The 21,208-nt window shown below is 43.3% G+C and overlaps 1 protein-coding gene across 1 annotated transcript in view; it reads right to left on the minus strand.

The window, feature by feature from the left end:
* Positions 1-21,208, minus strand: part of Abcc2 (ATP binding cassette subfamily C member 2) — a 74,937-nt gene that overhangs the window by 10,239 nt on the left and 43,490 nt on the right. Inside the window, exons 16-26 of the mRNA XM_059253748.1 lie at positions 19,721-19,847; positions 16,948-17,124; positions 15,644-15,811; positions 13,942-14,122; positions 11,540-11,666; positions 11,156-11,291; positions 9,664-9,883; positions 9,365-9,519; positions 6,726-6,881; positions 3,439-3,638; positions 1,319-1,445 (exon numbers count right to left, since the gene is read on the minus strand). Coding sequence (XP_059109731.1) covers positions 1,319-1,445; positions 3,439-3,638; positions 6,726-6,881; positions 9,365-9,519; positions 9,664-9,883; positions 11,156-11,291; positions 11,540-11,666; positions 13,942-14,122; positions 15,644-15,811; positions 16,948-17,124; positions 19,721-19,847 — 1,774 coding nt within the window. The remainder of the gene's footprint in view (positions 1-1,318; positions 1,446-3,438; positions 3,639-6,725; positions 6,882-9,364; positions 9,520-9,663; positions 9,884-11,155; positions 11,292-11,539; positions 11,667-13,941; positions 14,123-15,643; positions 15,812-16,947; positions 17,125-19,720; positions 19,848-21,208) is intronic.

Consider the following 21,208-nt stretch of genomic DNA (forward strand, 5'->3'; position numbering starts at 1 on the left):
TCACGGTGCAGGCCAGTACAGTTCAAGGACTGCTCAGGTCAGAGCTTCCTTCAGGAAAGGAATCAGGAGTTTGCGCATCTGCACAGGAGTTTTGTGGAGTGAATGGAAGTCAGAGAGAGGAAGGCGCATGATACAGGATGGGACTGTGGTGACTAAGAGTAACAACGTTGTATGGGTCGAACCACATGTAACTGCCGATATTTGACTATTGAATTTTAGTTCACTCTAGTGGTGTCCTGACTCTGCCTTGACTGTCCTGGAAGATAAAGGGAAACGGCACAAAGAACCAAGTGGCTCTGGAGAACAACACTCTTTTAGGGTGCCCTATCATGAACCTCATTAATTCTTTTTTTTTTTTTTTTTTTTTTTTTTTTTTTTTTTTTTTTTGGTTTTTCGAGACAGGGTTTCTCTGTGTAGCTTTGCGCCTTTCCTGGGACTCACTTGGTAGCCCAGGCTGGCCTCGAACTCACAGAGATCCGCCTGGCTCTGCCTCCCGAGTGCTGGGATTAAAGGCGTGCGCCACCACCGCCCGGCGAACCTCATTAATTCTAATGAAGACAGCACTATATAAAGCACACGATGGCCATGCAAACCTCTGGAACAGTAGTTGGAAAAGCTGCACAGTGAGATGACCAAATGTCCTGTGGTGCTAGCTGCTGTGGTGCTAGCACTGCCTAGGATGCTGGGAAATAATGACATCAGCATGTATCCCCCAGTTGCGCTGGGGTGCTGCAGTGAGACTCATTATGTTTCTGTCATATTCCTTATTATAATTTCTTTGACTTGTTCTGTAATGTAAGAAAAGCAAACTCAGAAGGTGTCCGTCCAAAGGATTTTCTGATTACCCCTCCCTGGAGAAGAGATGTACAACCTCTGTTGACTAGAACCAATGAAGAAGGCAAATATAAGAAACCATTAAGTAGAAACATATACAAATTGTCTTTTTAAGTCATAAGAACAGTAAGAGTGATGCCCGTTTTGCCAGATGGCACTGGTGCCTACTTAAATGAGATAAGGGTTGTATTTGTGTGCAAAGATGGGGCCAGGGTTTGCACTCAGTCTTCCTAGTCCTCTTGGATCGGACATGGGCTCCTCAGTACACTTCAGACTCAGTTTAAAATGAATTGACTTGCTGGGCGGTGGTGGCTCACACTGTTAGTCCAGCACTCAGAGGCAGAGGCAGGAGGATCTCTCAGTTCGAGGCCAGCCAGGTCTACAGAGCGAGTTCGAGGCCAGCCAGGGCTACATAGAGAAACCCCGTCTTAAAACAAAACAAACAACAAAAGATTAAGTGACTTAGCCAAGTCTTCAGACTCACGTTGAGGGCGTTGGACAGAACGAAGCCCACAGTGTCCCCAGTTAAGGAATTTTTATAAATAACCAGAAGCAAGGCTGAACAGAAAACAATCAAGTTTCCAACCAGCTCCAGACGAACTGCAAGCCACCTGCAGGGCAACAGGACGAGAAAGACAGGCGTCATTAGTCTCCACCCCCTCATCTGAACAAGGGACTTGGGAGCCTGTGAAACATTCTTACAGGGCTTGAGCTGGTACACTGTGCTCTTAGGAGCTACCTCAATTTGATTTGGAAATACTTAAATTCTTAATAACTCATTAAATTGATTTTTTTGAGGGAAATGAGTGGCATTTTAAAGGGTCTAGAAGAGTTTTCTAAACTAAAGGAATCCTACAATGCAATATTCCCCAAAGTCCCAAGTTATAAAAATTATATAGGGTAAGTGCTGAAAATATAACATACAAATTAATCTAAAACATTCTTAGGCATTTTGGAGGAGATTTTGATACAAGGACCACATATGAGTTAAGTGTTTACATTTCTTTGAGACAGGGTCTCACTATGCAGCCTTTGGCTGGCCTGGAGCTTGCTGTATAGACCAGGCTGGCCTCGCCAGGACCCTGGCACCACTGCACTGTCATAATATTGCCTTGCAGTGGAGAAAAACTGGGAGTAGAAACCAGTTAGGTGTGAATCGGCTACAGGGAGATGAACTGGGCTGTGTGGGGAAACAAGGAATACATAGTTTAACATCATTCATAAAAGTAAACTTTCTAGGCTGGAGAGACGACTCAGCAGTTAAGAGCACTGGCTGCTCTTCCAGAATTGAATTGTGAGTTCAATTCCCAGCACCCACATGGCTCACAACCATCCATAATGAGATCAGGTGCCCTCTTCTGGTGTGCAGGCATACATACAGGCAGAACACTATACATAATAAATAAATAAATCTTTAGAAAAAAGTTAACTTTCTCAAATAAAATATATTTAATTAAATTTGTATCAATAATTCTAGCAGATATTACAATAAGAACCCAAATGGTTTTATTCATAAGCCTTTCCTTCTTGGAAAGTCTCTAAGAATTCAAACCAGTGTTCCAAATTACTGATCACTACTAGCCTGCCTTTAACATCTCAAGGTATTCTGAAAGCCACCAAAGAATTTCCGCTCCCCCAAATCTTTCTCTTTTAATGATATACCTAACGCTTGCCATGGTCTACTGATTCCTAGTCTACTCTGCTGTGGAATATTCCTTTACACTATGTGAAGATATGCCACTGTGGTTGGTTTAATAAACAAGCTGACTGGTCAATATGAACAGGATAAAGTTAGGTAGGAGAGCCAAAATGAGAATGATGGGGAAAAGAGGGGTGGAGTCAGGGGAGTCCTGAAAGATGCCAGCTAGCCGCTGAGCAAGCAGGATGTATAAAAAATGAGGTAACAAGCCACAAGCCACATGGCAAAGCATAAATAGAAATATGGGTTAATTTAAGTGTAAGAGTTAGCTAGTAATAAGCCTGAGCTATCAGCCAAGCATTTACTATTAATATAAGCCTCTGTGTGGTAATTTGGAAGTGGCTCCCAGTATGGGAAAGCTCCACCTACACTACTCAGGTGATCTTTTCATTTCTTGTCATCTATGTTTTTACTTAAAAATTCCTAACTCTCCTCACTTCAACCTCTGCTTCTTCTGTCACCCTAAAAAGAATCCCATGCCTATGGAGAATCTCATCTCAAGTCTCAGGAAACAAAACAGATATTGTTCAATTTACCTAGCATGTGTATGCTACTTGAGTTTCCAAATATTCACAAATGTCACATAACTTTCACCATAACTGTAAGACACATTGTATTCTAACCATTGAAAAATAAAAACATTGATATTTTTCTTACAGAGGCCAAGCTTGGTCAATGGAAACTTGGGATGGAGAACCTGTCTCCAACTCCAAAGTTCATACTTTCTTCTTTCTACTTACACAGCATGACAGGCGCGTGTGTGTGTGTGTGTGTGTGTGTGTGTGTGTGTGTGTGTGGTCAGAATGAATTTTATACCACTGTCTATGCCTGCCCTCCCATGCCAAATGTCAAACATGCAGAACCCTGAAACATACCTTTGAGTAAATACTTAAGGGAGGCCTCACCTGTTGGAGGTAATCCAGGAAAAGACACATTTCTGGTTGGTATCAATCCGCCCCTCACTGTTTGTTAGAAATCGCTGCTGGTGCTCAAAGGCACGGATAACAGGCAAGCCTGACACAGTCTCACTGAAGTGAGAATAGATTGGGGATCTGGTGACAGAATCCAGCCGTCTCAGCTGGCGGGAAGTAGCCACATAAAACATCTGAACACAAAAACCAAGAGTCAGCTAGTCACACAGCCATAAAGCATACACTGTACTTTTTTTTCTGGCCATGACCCAACATTTGTCACTTGATGTCTATGGCTCACATCCAAACAGGAAAGAGGCCTGAAATACTGTGTCTGGCTAGCAGAATGATGAGGTACAAGGAAGAGAACAGTAAGAAGACTGTAGTGGTGGGGAACAGAGAGAGACATTTGAGTTTCTAACCTTCAGGAGGAACTTTGCACTCAGGCCCATCTCTCTCCTTAGACCATCATATGTTATCCATATGGAAGTTTCTGTACTGGCTAGAGAAAGAGTTGCCAAGATGATTTTGTAAAAGATGCTGGGACCCAATGAGTATATAATGTAGGGAAGAGATGGCTCAGTAGTTAAGAAAACTTGTCGTTTTTTGCAGAGGTCCTGGGTTCGGTTCCTAGCACCCACATGGTGGTTCACAACCATCTGTAACTCCAGTTCTGTGGGCACCAGACATACAGCTGGTGTACACGCATACAATTCAGGCAAAACATGCATCCACATAAATTAAGATAAATAAAATTCTTAAAAAATAGAAGGGAATGCTGAAGTTTGAATTAAAATGGAGATTGACCACTGGAGTGACCAAAACTGTGCCTCCATGGTGTGCTGGTAAAGACAGTCCCGAAGGTATGCAGAATGTTGAGGGTGTAAGAACTGGACTGGTTGTAAGAGAATGTAGGCAAATCACGATGACAGGCATGGTGAACAGGCTCATGGTGCTAATGGAAGCTGCAAGAGCTTGCTGAAGTGTAAGGAAAAACAGAGCATTTGAGAATCAGAGTGCAAAATACTATGTCTCCGAGTTTCTTCGCATAACCCTGCCTTACTTGTTGACTTGTTATGAAGAGGTAAAAGGCTGCTGTAGACATGGAAGTGTACCTGCAGAACTCTACCCAGGCACAAGAGGTACTCTCTTACCACAGGTACAAGGACATACAACCATACTGTAGAGTTCCTCTAGGGTTATCACAAAGGCAACTGGGGGCTGGTGAGAGGCTCAGCAGGGAAAGGCTCTTCTCATGTAAACTTGACAACCAGAGTTTGATTCCCAGAATTCACATAAAAGGAAGAAGAAAACTGACTCCTCAAAGCTGCCATCTGACTTCCACACGTGTGCCTGTGCACTTGGACACACTCTTAGAATTCTGCCCTCACTCCAGCTACATGACTGCACATGCGCAGTTTGGGGGTCTTGCGTCTTACGTCATCAGTGGGCACTGCTGATGACTACGTATGCGCGGCATGGTCACACAATCTACACCTTAAAAGCCAGAGGCAGACCCCACGCTCCCTCTGCTTTTTCTGCTCTGTTCCCCTCTTCCCCCACCCCACCATCTTTCTCTCTCTCCCAGCCTGGCTCTCCTCTCTCCTCTTCCCCCCTTCCTCCCAATAAAGCTCTCTGTAACTAGGTAGTCGTGACCATGGCTCGTGACTTTTCTGTCAGTAACCAGCGCCACCACCAGCACCGTTTATCATCCTTACACACACACACACACACACACACACACACACACACACACACACACACCCCAAATAAAATGAATTTATTTTAAAGAATAAAGGCAATTTGCAGGAAAGCATTCTCTTTATAGCTTCCTTTTTCTCATTAATTTTTATTGTGGGCATGAGGAGCCTTCTACTTATTCCAATCTTCTGGGAAGACTGTTGAGTTTAAACTTAAAACACTCACAGACTTGTCAGTGAAACTAGAAATGCCCTAAAGTGAAGAGATCCAACCCCTGCATAGGGACATCCCCAGGTAGTTATCCTTTTCAAAGACAAAAGCAGCAGCAGCAGCCCCATGCATCCTCTGGAAATGACCTAACCCTTGTGCAGGTGTGGTGGTTGTTTGGTTTTTCGTGTGGGGGTGTTTTGGTTGTTTTTTCATGTGGGGTGCTGGTTGTTTTTTGTCAACTTGACACAAACCCGAACATATCTGGGAAGAAGGAATCTTAATTGTGAAAATGTCTCCATGAGATTATCCTGTGGGCAAGTCAGTAGGGCATTTTCCTGATTTAGGATTGATGCAGAAGGGCCCTGCCTACTGTGGCTGGCACCACTCCTAGGCAGGTGGTCCTGGATGGTCTAAGAAAGCAGCTGAGCAAGCCACAGGAAAAGCCAGGAGGAGAAGCCAGGAGGGCTGCTTCAGTTTCCTCCTCCAGGTTCCTGCCCCATTTGTTTTATTTCCTGTCCTGACTTCCCTCAGTGTGATGGATGTGACCTGAGAATTGTAAGCTGAAATAAACTCTTTCCTCCCCAAGTTGTTTTGGTCATGGTGTTTATCACAGCAATACAACCCTAAGACAGGGGACCTTATGGAACTGTGAAAACTTACAGAGTAATCTCTCTCTCTCCCCCTCCCTCTCCCTCTCCCCCTCTCTCTCTCCCCCTCCCTCTCCCTCTCCCTCTCTCTCTCTCTCTCTCCCCCTCCCTCTCCCTCTCCCCCTCTCTCTCTCCCCCTCCCTCTCCCTCTCTCTCTCCCCCTCCCCCTCCCTCTCCCTTTCTCTCTCCCCCTCCCTCTCCCTCTCCCTCTCTCTCTCCCCCTCCCCCTCCCTCTCCCTCTCCCTCTCTCTCTCCCCCTCCCCCTCCCTCTCCCTCTCCCTCTCCCTCTCCCTCTCTCTCTCCCTCTCCCTCTCTTCCTCCCTCTCCCTCTCTCTCTCCCTCCCTCTCTTCCTCCCTCTCCCTCTCCCTCTCCCTCTCTCTCTCTCCCTTCCCTCCCTCTCCCCTCTCCTGAACCTGTCCCCTCTCCCTCACTTTCTCCTTCCCTCCTCCCTCTCAGTGCTAGGCAAGTGCTCTGCCACTGAGCTATATTCCTACCCCTCAAAATGGTCTTGAATCCAAACATGTCTTCTACTCACGCTCTCTGGAGTGCAGTATAGGGTGACAGATGCTGTGACCCACACACCAACTGATACTGACAACTGAGCTTTGGATAGTCCCTGTGCTTTCCTGGGCATAGCAAGGATGTTGGAGAAGAGCGACCAACAGTAAACACAAAAGAAGAGTCTCAGAGAGGAAGGGAGACCTAACCATATCCAGACTTACCTGAACAGACACATAAATAATGCCAAGAGGAATGATGATGACAGCGAAGATTGGAGTGGGCATGCAGATCATCACCAGAGTGCTAATTATGCCAAAAAAGCACATAACCCAGCTTCGCAGAGTCTGGGGGAGTATGTCATCCACAGTAGAAATGTCCTGGTGAGAGGAGAGAAGGTGAACCATGGATTCCTAAGACGTGGCTCATCTTCCTGCTTCCAGCCTGGAATGTGTGACTTTGGTTGTTGTTGTTATTTAGGCCTTTGTCATTTAACCTCCTCAAGCCATCCACTTGTAATAGATTATACTGATCAGCCCAATAATTAATCACATTTCTGTGAATTCCTTATCTTTCCAATTCTTCCAAATATATGTGGCAATAATCGTCAGCTTTTTCAGTAGATTTGGTGGATTTTCACTCTTCTCCTTCATCTTCATTAAACCATGCATTGTTAACTACTAGGGCTATTCAGAGAAACCCCCATAACCAAACCAACTCGTTATCGCTTGTGGTTCTAGTAAGTGCCCAGGAGAGTCCAGCACATTAACAGGCCTTGAACACAGTTATTTAAACTCTGGCCCCCAAGCTTTGTCTCCACTGTTACTTAAGGAACCATCATGTACTGGGAAGTTGTTTCAAGGGGAGAAGAAAAAGGGACTGAATGTGTCTCCTGTCTTGTCATTGTCCCAACCAAGGAACTCAAGGTGAAAGATGGGTTTAACTGCCACATTGTCTTATGTCATGTGAAATAAATTGGGGAAATTAACAGATAGGTGGATGATTTGGAACACACTCAGAAAGCCTAGCTTACATCTTGGGTTGCCCTAGCCCACCCAACCTTCCTGGAGGATTATGTTAATTCTGTATGTTAGTAATATGTGAGCACTAAGACAAGTCCAAATTATTTCAGAAATTCCCCAAATTTGGCCAAGGATGCCTCCCAGCGGAGTTCTAAATTGAGCATGATTTCTGAGTCTAATCTACCTCTCCCGAGTTACATCAACACGCAAATGTGAACTACACCCAGGGCTGGCAGGAAAACCAAATGCTCACTAGCTGTCAGTTCTGTGAAGATTACTTTTGATCTCTACCTAGCACATCTTCTCCCCCCTCATCTACTCTCTCTTCTCTTAAGGACTCAGTAACATTTCTAGAAGACCCCACACCAAACTTCCTCATAGGCATGAGCCACCTCTCCAACAAAATTTACAATATGATTATGAATTGTATCTTCCATGTAGAAGCAGTCAGCAAGTCTGATTGTAGCCCAACTAACTCCCAAGAAGACCTCTGTGTTCTTTCCCAGAAGATGGACCATACATATAATGACATTTGAAAGACTACAACATTTATAAAATTCTTCTGAGAAATATCTTAATCCAAAAGTATGCATTCTATACTTTCAACTAACTAGCAGACAGCCTATGTAAGTGGTCTCCAATGACATGTTCATTATTTCTACCCTTTAGGAAGAGGAGAAATGGAAATGGTTACCTGTCTACTTTCAAAGCAATTGCGCTGTCCCCAGATCCTTACTGTAGGCGATGACGCAACTTTTATATATCTGATGCAAGATCAAACAATAACCCAGAGCTATTTGTATAGCTTATAAAATGTGTTTTTCCTCCATAAGCAGAGAGCTGAAAGCTTTGCTGACAGAATTCAGAATCACTCAGAATTGCCTGGCTTCTGCCTCTATTCCCGAAACTTCCATTTCTGATGCATTTAAAAGAACCAGTGAATGAGGTCTAGCCCATGGAAGGAGCCATCTTCCCATCTAATGGTACTAGGCTCACTGAAAGTACTCGACAGATGGTAGGAAATGAATGACCGAATGCATGTGGTCCCAGAGCCTATGCAGATGGAAACAATGTTTGAAGACCTTTTACCACACAGATGTCCCAGTCCAAAATTCAGACCTATCTCAGTGCTTCTCAAAGCACCACAGGCAGAAGTTGTAGGAATGGAGACAGGTTAAGGAAAGATTTTTCCTGCAGTTCCTTTCATTAACTGTTAAGAGCAGTGAATATGTTTTTGCTTATGCTTTTTGGTAGAATAATTCTCCTCACCCTGCTTCTACTGCCCACACCTGCCCCACTACCATCCCATTTCTCTTACTTTAGTGATTTAACTCAAGTCTCACCTTTTCTGACATTTCCCATCCCGGCCATCCAGGTTGAATTAGTACTCTGTTTCTGTCATTCCTTTGTACCCCCAGAACATCTCCGTACATGCTATTGCTCTTTTTAACCATATCATGATCCTTCTTTTCTTTGATTTCTCCTTCACTAAATGGTGAGCTGCCAGGCGGTGGTGGTGCACACCTTTAATCCCAGCACTCGGGAGGCGGAGAGAGGAGGATCTCTGTGAGTTCAAGGCCAGCTTGGTCTAGGACAGCCAGGACTGTTTCACAGAGAGACCCTGTCTCAAACAACAACAACAAACTAGATGGTGAGCTCCTGAAAGGCCAGAGATGTTCACCTCCAGGATTCTTGAGACCTCACAGGAAGTACCCCAGAAATATTTGCATGCTAAGTAGACGAAGAGCCCAAACTGCAGAGTTGGGTTGGGTGAGGACTCTCTCTTATCAAAATCAGAAAGACCCTCAGCATCTAAGCACCCAGTGTGTTGAGATACTTACACCAGCAAATCTGTTCACAATCCGGCCTGTGGGAGTTGTGTCAAAAAAACTCATGGGTGCTCGAAGGATGTTGGTTAACAGTTGCTTGTGCAAAGTTTTGGATGAATGGTTGCAGGCGTACACACTCCAGATAGTCGCAGAAAGCACAAAGATACCTAGAAATAGAACCAGTATTGTCAGTCCCAGGTCACGGACTCCTGAAGATCCGCGCCTAGGAGACAACAGCAAACTCTTTTCTCAGTTGTAGGAAGTGTACAAGGTCCATAAAGATGTCTATCCTAGCCATCAGACAGACATACCTTGTGCCAATCCCAGAGCTCCAAAGACTCCAATTCTCATGTCTCTCTGAGAAGCTGGGTAGTTGGTGCCATTGAAGGTTTGAGAGTCACTGGTCCAAGCACTCAGCCAGAGATTAGATCCAATAAAAGCAACAGAATTTAATGCATAGGAAAAGATGATGAAGACTATTGAATACCATCCTATTGATTGTAGATATTTCAGGTAGATGGAGAACTTTACCTGCAAAGACCGAATCAATACCCCTCAGGTCTTTGGGTAAGAAATTATAGAAAACTAACCATAAGGAGGACTCTGCTGGCTAGCTTTTTTGTTGTTGTTTGTTTTTTTGTCCTTTTTTTTGGGGGGGGCGGTTTTGTTTGTTTGTTTGTCTTTTTTTTTTTCTTGACATAGAGCTAGAATCATTCTGGAAAGGGGAACCTCAATTGAGAAAATGCCCCTACCAGATTGGCCTGCAGAGGAGCTTGTTGTGTATTTTTTTTTTTTTTTTTTGGTTGATCATTGATGTAGGAGGGCTCAGGTCATTGTGGGTGGTGCTACCCCTGGGCTGATAGTGCTGAGTGCTATTAGAAAGCAGACTGAGCAAGCCATGAAGCACAAGCCAGTCAGCAAACTTCCTCCATGGCTTCTGCTTGAGTTCCTGCTTCCAGATTTCTCCCCTGTTTGAGTTCCGGCCTTGACTTCCCTCAGTGACGGACTATTACCTGGGAGTGCAAGATAAAATGAACCCTTTCCCCCACAAGTTGCTTTTGGTTATGATGTTTTGGCTAACTCAGTCAAGAAGTGGTATCTTCTGGAAAAGTGGGTGGCAAAATTTAATAGTCTGTGATCACCCTTTCTGCACTTGGCCAGAATATGTCAATGCTAAGTACAATGCAAGGTAAACAGTCCCCAGATTATTAATAAGCATTTAAATGTAATGAACAAAATACATAAAACAGACTGAGAAAGGCCAGAATTTACTAAGACCTTGGGATTTGTGGTTTTAAGTTTCATTAATTTGAGTTGTGTGCTTGGGTTTGATATATTAGTGCCTCCTAGTGCCTACAATTGCCCTTCAAAGCAGTTTCATTGTTCTCCACACATCAGGGTAGAATCAGACACTCATCCTTCATAGAGATGGCTTTCTTTCTTTCTCTTTATTTCTTCCTTCCTTCCTTCCTCCCCCCTCTTCCTTCTAAAGATTTATTCTTTACGTATACAGGTGCTTTCTCTGGATGTATGCTGGTACACCAGAAGAGGGCATCAGATTGTGAGCTGCCATGTGGGTGTTTGGAAATGAACTCAGGACCTTTGGAAGAACAGCCAATGCTCTTGACTGCTAAGCCATCTCTCCCACCCTGAGACATGATATCTAGAAAGCCTTTGTTCTGTTCTCATTTAAATAATGAATTTGGAGATTTGCAAAGGAACGGAACACGTTGCCCCAGTAGATACATCCTTTAGTTCCAAGCTCTCTTTCGCTTCAAGCAGAGCTTTCTGTGTGGTGTTTACCTTCCCGGTTTCCACAAATTCCTTCTTAATTAGTTTTTGTCCTTTTACTAGTTCTTCCTTCTCCTTCAAGGCATTCACATTCTTAATTTTCAAGGAGTTTTTGAGGGACTTCCTGTGCCTGCCACTGGACCTAGAGCTGAGGTAGAGAAGGCAAAACACCCTGAGCATGTAGACACTTTCCAAAGGTCTTACAGCAGGTGTCACGACATCAAAGTGCCCTCACATGACCTGCCACATCCATAGCCCTTCCCCCACGCACCCCAACCACAAAGAGCTGAGAGTGTTCATGAGATGGATTCTCTCAGGAAAGGTCCACACAGAAAAGAGAAAGATCAAGAAGGACTAAAGAAGCAGTAAGAGTTGCCAACAGAATACACAGGCTACCTGCGGCTCAGTGTTCTGCGAAGGCTGTTTTCTCTTTTCATGGTCAAGGAAGCTGCATCCTCAGGGATTTCCTCCATAGTTGGCATCAGCCCACACTCATCATCATCTTCCTCACTGTCATCATTGACTAAGGAGACACGTTAGAAGTTAGGGAATAACACAGGACTCCTAACACTATGATGAAGGAGAGAAAAGCCATCCTGTATCTTGTTGATCAAGGGAGCTCAGATGTATTCACAGGTTAGAATATTTAACCCCATAAATACCAGTTATTAGTACATATTCTCATTGAGAATGCTAGGCTAAAAAAGGGATGGGTTAGTAAATCACTGGAAGAGAATGGTCTAAAGGAGAAGAAAACCTCCCGAGCTTTCTGAGTTCCTTAGGAGAAGAAAAACCTTCCAGAGATACAGGAATAAACAGCAGTCACCATCCACGGAATCAACTAAAGAGAGTAATATGAATTATAAACACCAATCTTAAAATTCAAGTAGTTCAACATACTTTTATTAACTGAAAGAATTATAAAAGACTTGAAAATGGAATGAAATAAGATATAAAATACAACATGGGCACCAGTGGAAATAGTGAAGCAAAAATCTCCAGAAATCTGCTCCTCCGTGATAATGAGAATGCTAGGGGAGGGGGCGGGGGCGGGGAGGAGTTGCCAAACACAACTCCGTCAAGACTCTGAAATCAACCAGAGGTTGGCCACAATTACAATTCAAAACTCTTTTTTTTTTTAAATGACTGAATCTTGGTAATTGAAAACCTTGGAGTACTTTAATGTGCTCCATTTCCAACTCTCTCTCCTGATATAGCTCCTAAACCAATCATAGGAATCATGATAGATAAGAAAACTAGTAGCCAAGCAGCCACTTAAGGAGACAAAGTGGGTTTAGCACTCCCCCAAGATCCCCATCCCAGGATAATTGCCTGAAGACTGGCTTTCATGATACCAGAAGGCATCATGCGAGCTTACAAGGGAGGGAAGCAACCAGTTGTCCTACCCAGCTATGATGACTATGAAACATACCAATGATCAGCATAGCATGATAATCCTAAGGGTGCAGCAGTGGCTTGTATACCTTTGGCCATCACCAACAGCTCTCTTACTGGCCTTAAGGCCCATTCAATAAGAGGGAACTAGAAGAGGGTACTGGAAACCTATCCACCTGGGGCTAGGGAAGTCATGGATCTTTCAGGAGAACCTACAACCATAATTTTATTAAACCAGCATAATCTCTAACTGCATTCTAAATATTTATCTTTATACCCACAGATAAATATAGTTCTTACCCCTTATCAAAGAAACTTTTCTTTGTTATAATAGATGGAGGCCATTAGAGAAAACCACAACCAATCAAAACGTAGAGAACAAAAAAGATTGTGTGGTGCCCATTCCAATTGATACATCTATAATACAACTCCTGAAACTAAGGCTCAAGGATTATTGCAGAAGAGGGAGTAGAAAGAGTGCAAGATCCAAAGGAACAGAAACACCCATGAAGTCTCGTGAACATGGCTGCCTACATAATACCTGACCACCACCACCACCAATGGATATTGGTCCTCAACTCTAGACAAAGAACTACAGGCAATGCTGAGAATGGGAGAAATGGTCTTCCACAGCTCCCCATTCAATCATCTAATACTAAGTGGTCAGACCTGAGATTATAGACATATATGTATATTATATAGAGCAGACAGGCTTTATTTATGTATTTAGGAATATATATATATATATATATATATATATATATATATATATATATATATATATATGTAACAAGAATTAAAAAGAGGCCAGGAATTTGAAAGAAAGCAAAGGGGGTTGTAGTGGCTTAAAAGAAAATGGCCCCCAAAGGGAGTGGTACTAATGGGAGGCGTGGCCTTGTTGGAGTAGGTGTGGCCTTATTGGAGAAAGTGTGTCACTGTGGGGGTGGTCTTTAAGGTCTCCTATGCTCAAGCTACACCCAGTGAGACAGACCACTTCCTGTTGCCTGAAGGTCAAGATGTAAGACTCAGCTCCTGTGACAGCACCTTGTCTGCTGCACACCACCATGTCCTACCACAATGATAACGGACTAAACCTCTGAAAATGTTTATCCCCCAGCCCAGAACTTTATTCCAAAGGTCTATTTATAACAATGCCAAGGAGAGGGGCAAAGGACCTCCCTCTAGCTAGTTACAGCCAAGTGTAGACCCTTATAAACACCTGATACTCAGGCTCGTGGTCCAATCATCCTCTATCCAGACCTGCTGAGTATAACCACTAGGAAACCTAGTTGGCTCCAACAATGCTCCTAATGTAGTTCACTGGATACTAAATAGTTTAGGGTCTAGATACTGGTTCCATCTAGGACCCCAAGTTCCATCCTGTTCCAACCTTGCTCACATACCTGTGGCCTCTCCTTCTGGCCCTGAATGCTTCATGAATGTTTTCAGATTCTTAGCAAACACTCCTTTCTTGCTCAGCAGATCCTGATAGGATCCTTTCTCTAAGATGGTGCCGTTCCCCAGAACTACAATCTCATCCACTTGGGGAAGGAAGTGAATGCTATGAGTAACCAAGATTCGAGTCTGTAAAAATAATAGTAAATTATTTTGATGAGTCCATGCCCACCCTCTTCCCTGGATGGCTTTGTAAAGAGACAAGCAGAATTGTCAATTCACACTGGGCGTTGCTTCCGAGTGCAGTGTCTACTACCTGGCTCCTTTACTCTCTGTTCTCTTCCCAGCGTTTCATCTTTAAACATTACCCTACACGTGAAACGAGACTCCTGGAGTCATGGATCTACTCACAGTTATTTTCCTATAGTGTCGGTGAGGTTTGCCTGACACATGCTCTCCTCCGTGTTCCTGAATAACAACACTGAGCTAAGAGAATCTCTAGGACCAGTGCCTATCCTTACAGAAAGAGAACTGGTTAATGGTCTCTTTTCACTTACTAGACTTTCACTTACCAGCTAATCAACTGTACAAAAAAGAACTGCCCAGATCTTTCAGTAAGTTAGGGATACTATAGGACAAGAAACGTTATTTTTACCCAGGCATCCCTGGCAGTAGAGACTTGACACACCTTGTATTCCTATATTGATTACTGTGATGGTTTGAAAGAAATGGCCTCCAAAGGGAGTGGCACTATTGGGAGGTGTGGCTTTGTTGGAGTAGGTGTGCTCTTGTTGAAGTGTGTCATTATAAAGGCAGGCTTTGAGGCCTCATATATGCTCAAGCCACGTCCAGTGTCCTAGGCCACTTCCTGTTGCCTGCAAGATGAAAGACTCTCAGCTACTTCTCCAGCACCATGTCTGCCTGCATGCTGCCATGTTCCTCCATGATGATAATGGGCTGAATTGTAAGCTAGCCACCCCAGTTAAATGTTTTCCTTTATACGAGTTGCCATGGTGTTGGTGTCTCTTTACAGCAATAGGAACCCTACCTAAGACAATCACTAACACAGGAACTCCACTCGCAGAAAGGCTGATCAACCACCAATGAAGCTGAATTAGAGCACATGGGGTTGTAATGGGCTTCCGAGAGATAACCTAAGCCACTGTATTTGCCCTCTCCCTCACAGTCCAACAGCGGCATCTAGAGTCTTCCCAACTGAGATAGCTAGGGAATATCGTCCCTTATGTCTCCACTCAGAGCAAATCCCTGGTTCCTTTTCCAAGTTCCTTGGTAAGGCATAGCTTTATAGGTATTCCTCCGAGGTTTCCACTGCAGTTTGTGCCGACTGCCATTAAAGCACTTTTTTGTTTTTTCAACAAACTGCCCATAGAATGTGTATATATATATATATATATATATATATATATATATATATATATATCCATGAGCCTAAATTTTTCCCCAATTTGACTAAGAGACTCAATATCAGAACAACAGAGTAAGCCTCATATTAGCCAATTTCAGGATAGGCCATGACTTCATAATGGGAGCCTTCAAGAGACATACTTTAATGAGACCAGTCTGACAGGAAGATGATAAATAAAGTCTTCTTTAGGACAATACTGTTCTGAGAGATGTGTATGGTAACACCTCCAGGCTTCGACCTCCCCCACCCCCAGCCTTCACCTTCATCATTGAATAACCTCTCACCTTGCCACGCAACAGGCCATTGGGGCCCACGACCTTATTGAAAATGTGTTTCCCCACGTGAGCATCCACAGCCGACAGGGGGTCATCCAGAATATAGATGTCTGAGTTTTGATAGGTAGCTCTAGCCAGGCTGACTCGCTGCTTCTGACCGCCACTGAGATTTATACCCTGAAGAGGAAAACAATTTCTATTAAGCAACATGCCCTAGTCCCCCGTTCACACAGTCTGATAAGAAGGGGGAAAGAGAAACATTTGCCTCAATAAGATTTTAAGGGCTTTCAAATGTTATGTTTCTTTATATAAATAAGTAATTTCTATTCAAACAAATAACTTTAGCCCAAAATAATTAGTCATGCCCAACTTACCATTTTCTACCATGCAGTTTACTTATTTAATACTTCTGTCACTTCCCACTCTGTGAGAAAGTAGAGCTAACACCAGGGCAGAGTTTCTGTCCCTTATTAGTTGCTCAATCAATGGATTCTGACTTAAAGGAAAAGATAACTCTAGAGCTGTTTTTTCACTCATCTTCTAGTGTCTCAAGATTCTTGCCCCCAGAAGACTGTTATGCTCATTTTTAAAACCGGAGAAAGGATTAAAATATTTTAAACATGTAGCAATCAAAATTTTCTAAATAAATTATGGTATATCTATCCAATGGATATAATATATTTATTCAAATCAACTTTTTCTTTTTCTTTAATAGGTTGTTTTTGTTGTTGTTTTCAAAATAGGGTTTCTCTGTATAACCCTGGCTGTCTGGAACTCACTCTGTAGACCAGGCTGGCCCCAAACTCAGAGATTTGCCTGCCTCTGCCTCCCAAGTGCTGTGATTAAGGTTGTGTGGCACTACGCCGGGTAAAATCAATTTTTATTAAAGATATTTATTGGTATGAGTTAACTCTGGGCCATTATAATAAACTTAACCTCTTGGTTCCTTTGCCTTATTACCTTTGATTCAGATTATAAATTCTTGTATTTGCTTTCAGGTACAAAGTTTAAAAAGTTGGAGGCTGGTTCTGGTAGCATATGCCTTTAATCCTAGGACCTGGGTAGCAGAGACAGGTGGATCTCTGTGAGTTTGAGGCTAGCCTGAAGTACATAGCCAGCTCTAGGTTAGTCAAGGCTATACAGTTAGACTATGACTCAAAAAAACCAAACAAAACTGGAATGATTTATATGAAGTGTGCAGCTGTACACACGTGTTTGTAACTATGATGATTTGTCCACATACTTTTTCACTACCATCCCCACTGTTTTTCTCAATTATTTCTGCACCCTTCAAGGTACCTTGCCCCCAGTACCTTCTCTCCAATCTCAGCCATGTCTCCTCCAGGCAATATTTCCAAGTCTGGGAGGAGAGCACAAGCTTCAAGAACTTGCTGGTACTTCTTTTCATTGAATTCTGATCCAAAAAGGATGTTGTCTTTGATGGTCCCATTCTGAATCCAGGACTGCTGAGGGACATAGGCAGTGGTGCCCTAAATGGGACAGGATCAAACCATGTGACAGTCATGCTTACAGAGATGGGGGATGGAGCCACGAATGGTAAGGAACAAACAGAGTTAGTTTTGAAGAGCTGTACAACTCTTAGCTTAGGGCTCCCTAAGCATCTGGAATTTACTAATGTGCTGACCGGAAGTGAGACCCAGTGTTCTACCATTAAACCATCTTCCTCCCTGTATGCCTTTTATACCATCGTTTTCTTCCCTTGGTTCTGAAAATCAGAAGGAATGTACATGCTGCTAGGAACAGGGTTTTAGTTAAATCCAATGACTTGATTAGAACTAATACAATGTTAACACTTTCAAATGGCATAGATGCCACCCTAGGAAGGAAAACCCATGTGGCTGAAGTTAACACACCAAAGGGATAGAGACTGAGTAATGCCCGTGTTGAGAAATACCTGAGCTGTGAGTCAGCAATAAAACATCTCCCAAAAGGAATTAGGAGACAGTCAAATCTGAAGTTGTCTCTACTATATATAGATCATGTTTTTAAAAAAATATATATTGACTCATTGGAGATTGATAAATAAGGGAGTAATCTCAGCGTACTGTAGAAGAAGAAATGTTTCTTCAATGTTTCCAAACAGGTTAATATAAAGCTATCAGGCACAAACTTTCTCATAATTAAAAAGAAAGCCTTAGAAGAGGCTGAAAAGTTCTTTGTGGTCCATATAGGCTGGCTTAATAATTGAAAATTGCTTATAATTTCCTGTAAATTTAACTCTGAGAAGTTCAGAGAGTTGATGAAAATGCCATGAAATCACTTTCCTCTGTTTTCAAACAAATAAACCAACAAACCATACTTAATTAATATTGTATTTGAAGGAATATATTTAAAGATCTAGCTCTCAAAGAAAGAGGTGAGCTGGGCATTGTGACACAAGCCTGTAATAAAAGTTATTTAGGAGGCTGAGGCAGTAGATCACAAATGCAAGGCCTGCTTTGGCTACACACTGAGACAAGCTACAACCTATTTCAAAGTAAAAAGCAAGAAAAGGGGATGGTGGAGATGGTTAATCCCAGGAACCCAAGTAAAGCTGGACACAGTAGTGTGTATCCGTGATATCAGTGCTCCTAAGGGGAACTGGGAGGCAGAGACAGTAGAATCCCTTCTGGAAATGTGTAGGTCAGCTAAACTGGTATACATAGTAAACAACAACAAAGACATCTGAGGTCATCTTCTGACCGTGACATGCACACTGTGGCACAAGTACACAGACACACACACACACACACACACACACACACACACACACACACACACACACAGAGTGAGGGTTGAGGATTGAAGCAATGAGAAAGCAGGAATATGTAGGGTAGAGGATTTGCCTAGTCTGTATAAGGTTTAGTTCCCATTACTTGGGTCAGAGGAAGGTAAGGGCACACGACTAATCATGATGTTAGGTACAAATGCCAGTATTGATTTTATAGCCACTACTGATTTGATTATTGTTTATTGTTGGTACTCTGGTTAAGTTTGTTGTTGTTTAAAGATTTATTTTATTTTTATTTTATGTGTTTAAGTGTTTTGCCTGCATGTGTGTATGTATACCACATGTATGTCTTATGTCCAGAGAGCCAGAAGAGAGTATTGGATCCCCTCAAACTGGAGTTACAGATGGTTGTGTGTGGTGATATTTTATTTGTGCTGAAATGTGATATTTTATTTGTATGTTAATAAATAAAGTTTGCCTGGAGATCAGAGGTCAAAGCGAGCCATAAACAGAAGTCAGGTGGTGGTGGCACACGCCCTTAATCCGATCACATGGCAGGCAGTGTCTGTGTGTTCAAGGACACAGCCAAGCGTGGTGACACACGCCTTTAATCCCAGTACCAACCATAGAGACCTGGAGGTCTGTATAGACAGGCAGTGACGAGGAAGTGATGTGGCTGGGCTTAGAGCCAATGAGAAGGCAGAACAGGAAGGCAATAAGGGCGCAGGTTAGACAGGAAGAAGCTCTCTTGGGAAGCTACGGTGATGTGGTGAGCTCAGGTTAGTTGGCGGCTATTGCTCTGATCTCTACGGCTTGTACTTCTGTATTTGGCTCTGTGTTTCTTATTTAATAAGACTGTTTAGAAATTCGTCTATAGTTGTGAGCCACCCTGTGGGTTCTGGGAATCAAACCCAGTCCCCTGCAAGAGCAGCAAGTGCTCTTAACTGCTGAGCCATCTCTCCAGTCCTACAAAGTCAAGCTTTTAGTAACCTATTAAAACCCTTTCCTAGGTCCTTTTACTTTGATTGCACAATTTTGCAGATGGGGGTGTTTTCAGACACACACAGAAGTTTACAGCAGAAATGTCTATACTGTGAAGGGAGACATCTTTAGTCAACAGTTTCAATAATTTGGTGAACATATGGGAGTCCCATGGACAGCTCATTAAAACTTCAGATTCTCAGGTTCTACGCCCAGAGTCTGACTGTATAAGATGGGAGAGGCAGAGAATCTATAGTCCATGATTACACCAGATGTCTCCAGGACCTCGTGTACTAGTGTACTGTCCCAAACGAGGAAAGAGCACTAAGGCCCATGTTGGGGTCAGAAGTCTTCTCTACTACATTTCCACTCACCTGGATCGTGATGTGCCCATGGACATTTTCCATTTCCCCCAGCATGGCCGCTATCAAAGATGATTTCCCAGAGCCTACAGTGCCCACCACGGCCACCAGTTGGCCTGGCTTTATATCCAGGTTCACACTGAAAGAGAGAAATGTTTCTGAAGGAAATGGGTGGGTGGGGGGTAGTAGTTTAAGTCACTTCTCTGACTTCTACATGAAATCTGTTTGTAGGTCATTTCCCCCTCAAGACTAGAAATTTTGCCATGGATATATAAGACCCCAGAGTACTTCATTATTATTGTAAAGTTCTAAGATACTGAAGAATGAATTCTAGTTATCAAACTCATCCAACCAGCCAGTGTCAAAGGTGCATTTGAAACAGTAAAAGTTCTCCTGGGGAGGGAGGTTCTCTTAGGACCAAAGGTTGAACAACACCCTCTCAGGAGCCTAGACACCTGATTTGGTTCAGGTCTCAACTCTGACACTGATAGGTAGGGTGATTTTGAAAGGTCACTTCTTCTGGGCTGAGTTGGATTTTGCTTCTAAATAAACTTGTTACCTAATGTTTCTCAGATTTCTTTATTCCATGAGTGATACTCGCTGAAAGCAAATTCTCTTACCTAACCCTAACCTAACCTTGAAGGCCTAACTTCTCTGGATGGGGAGAGGTCTACACTGGGCTAGAATCCCAGGAAATCTTTGTACCAGTTTGACTGAGTTCCTAAAGCACTTGGGACATCAGGAACCTTCCACATCGTCTTTCCAAACCTGCTCTGGACTGCATCAGTGAGCATGTCCAGTTTCCTCTCTACAAAGGAAAGCCTCTGGCTGGGAGGTTTAGAGCAATGACTCTGCTCTGACAAATCCTGGTGCTGACCTCAGAGTGCATTTCAAGGCTATAGGATAGGAGAGAAGGATGGGGAGTCATGGAGTTCTTTGTTTGCGGTGAAAGAACACACAGGTTCTGAATGAACTGGTAGACATCATAGCCAGAGTGAACAGAGAATCTGGAGTCCAAAATGGGGCGGCCTTAACAGGCACTGTACATGCGACAGTGCACTAGCTGGACAGGAGCAGTCTACGGTACTTCTTTTTTTCCTGAGACAGAGTCTCACCGGATGGCCCAGACTGGTCTCAAACTCATGATCCTCTTGCTTGAACCTCCGGGGCGCTAAGACTGCCAGTGTGTACTGCCACACGCAGCTCTGAAATCTATAGCAATAGTTCCCATCAGCTAGTCTGGGGAGAAAAGCTAGACTCTAAAGTTCAGGACCTGCACTTTCTCCACTATTATCTGGGGGGAACAAATATCTTCATGGATTCTCAGCTAAAGGGACACAGAGTCGCAGCATGAAAGCAGATGGAAAATAGAACCATGGGAAAAGGCTCAGGATCTTTACTCTCGGCTCATCCCCGCAGGGCATATTCCAACCCAGCATCCAAGTGAATACAACATAAAGTCTTTTCTGGTGTTCCTCTGCACAGGATCTTCTGACAGTG

The sequence above is a fragment of the Peromyscus eremicus genome, chromosome 1 (assembly GCF_949786415.1).
Source record: "Peromyscus eremicus chromosome 1, PerEre_H2_v1, whole genome shotgun sequence".
NCBI lineage: Eukaryota > Metazoa > Chordata > Mammalia > Rodentia > Cricetidae > Peromyscus > Peromyscus eremicus.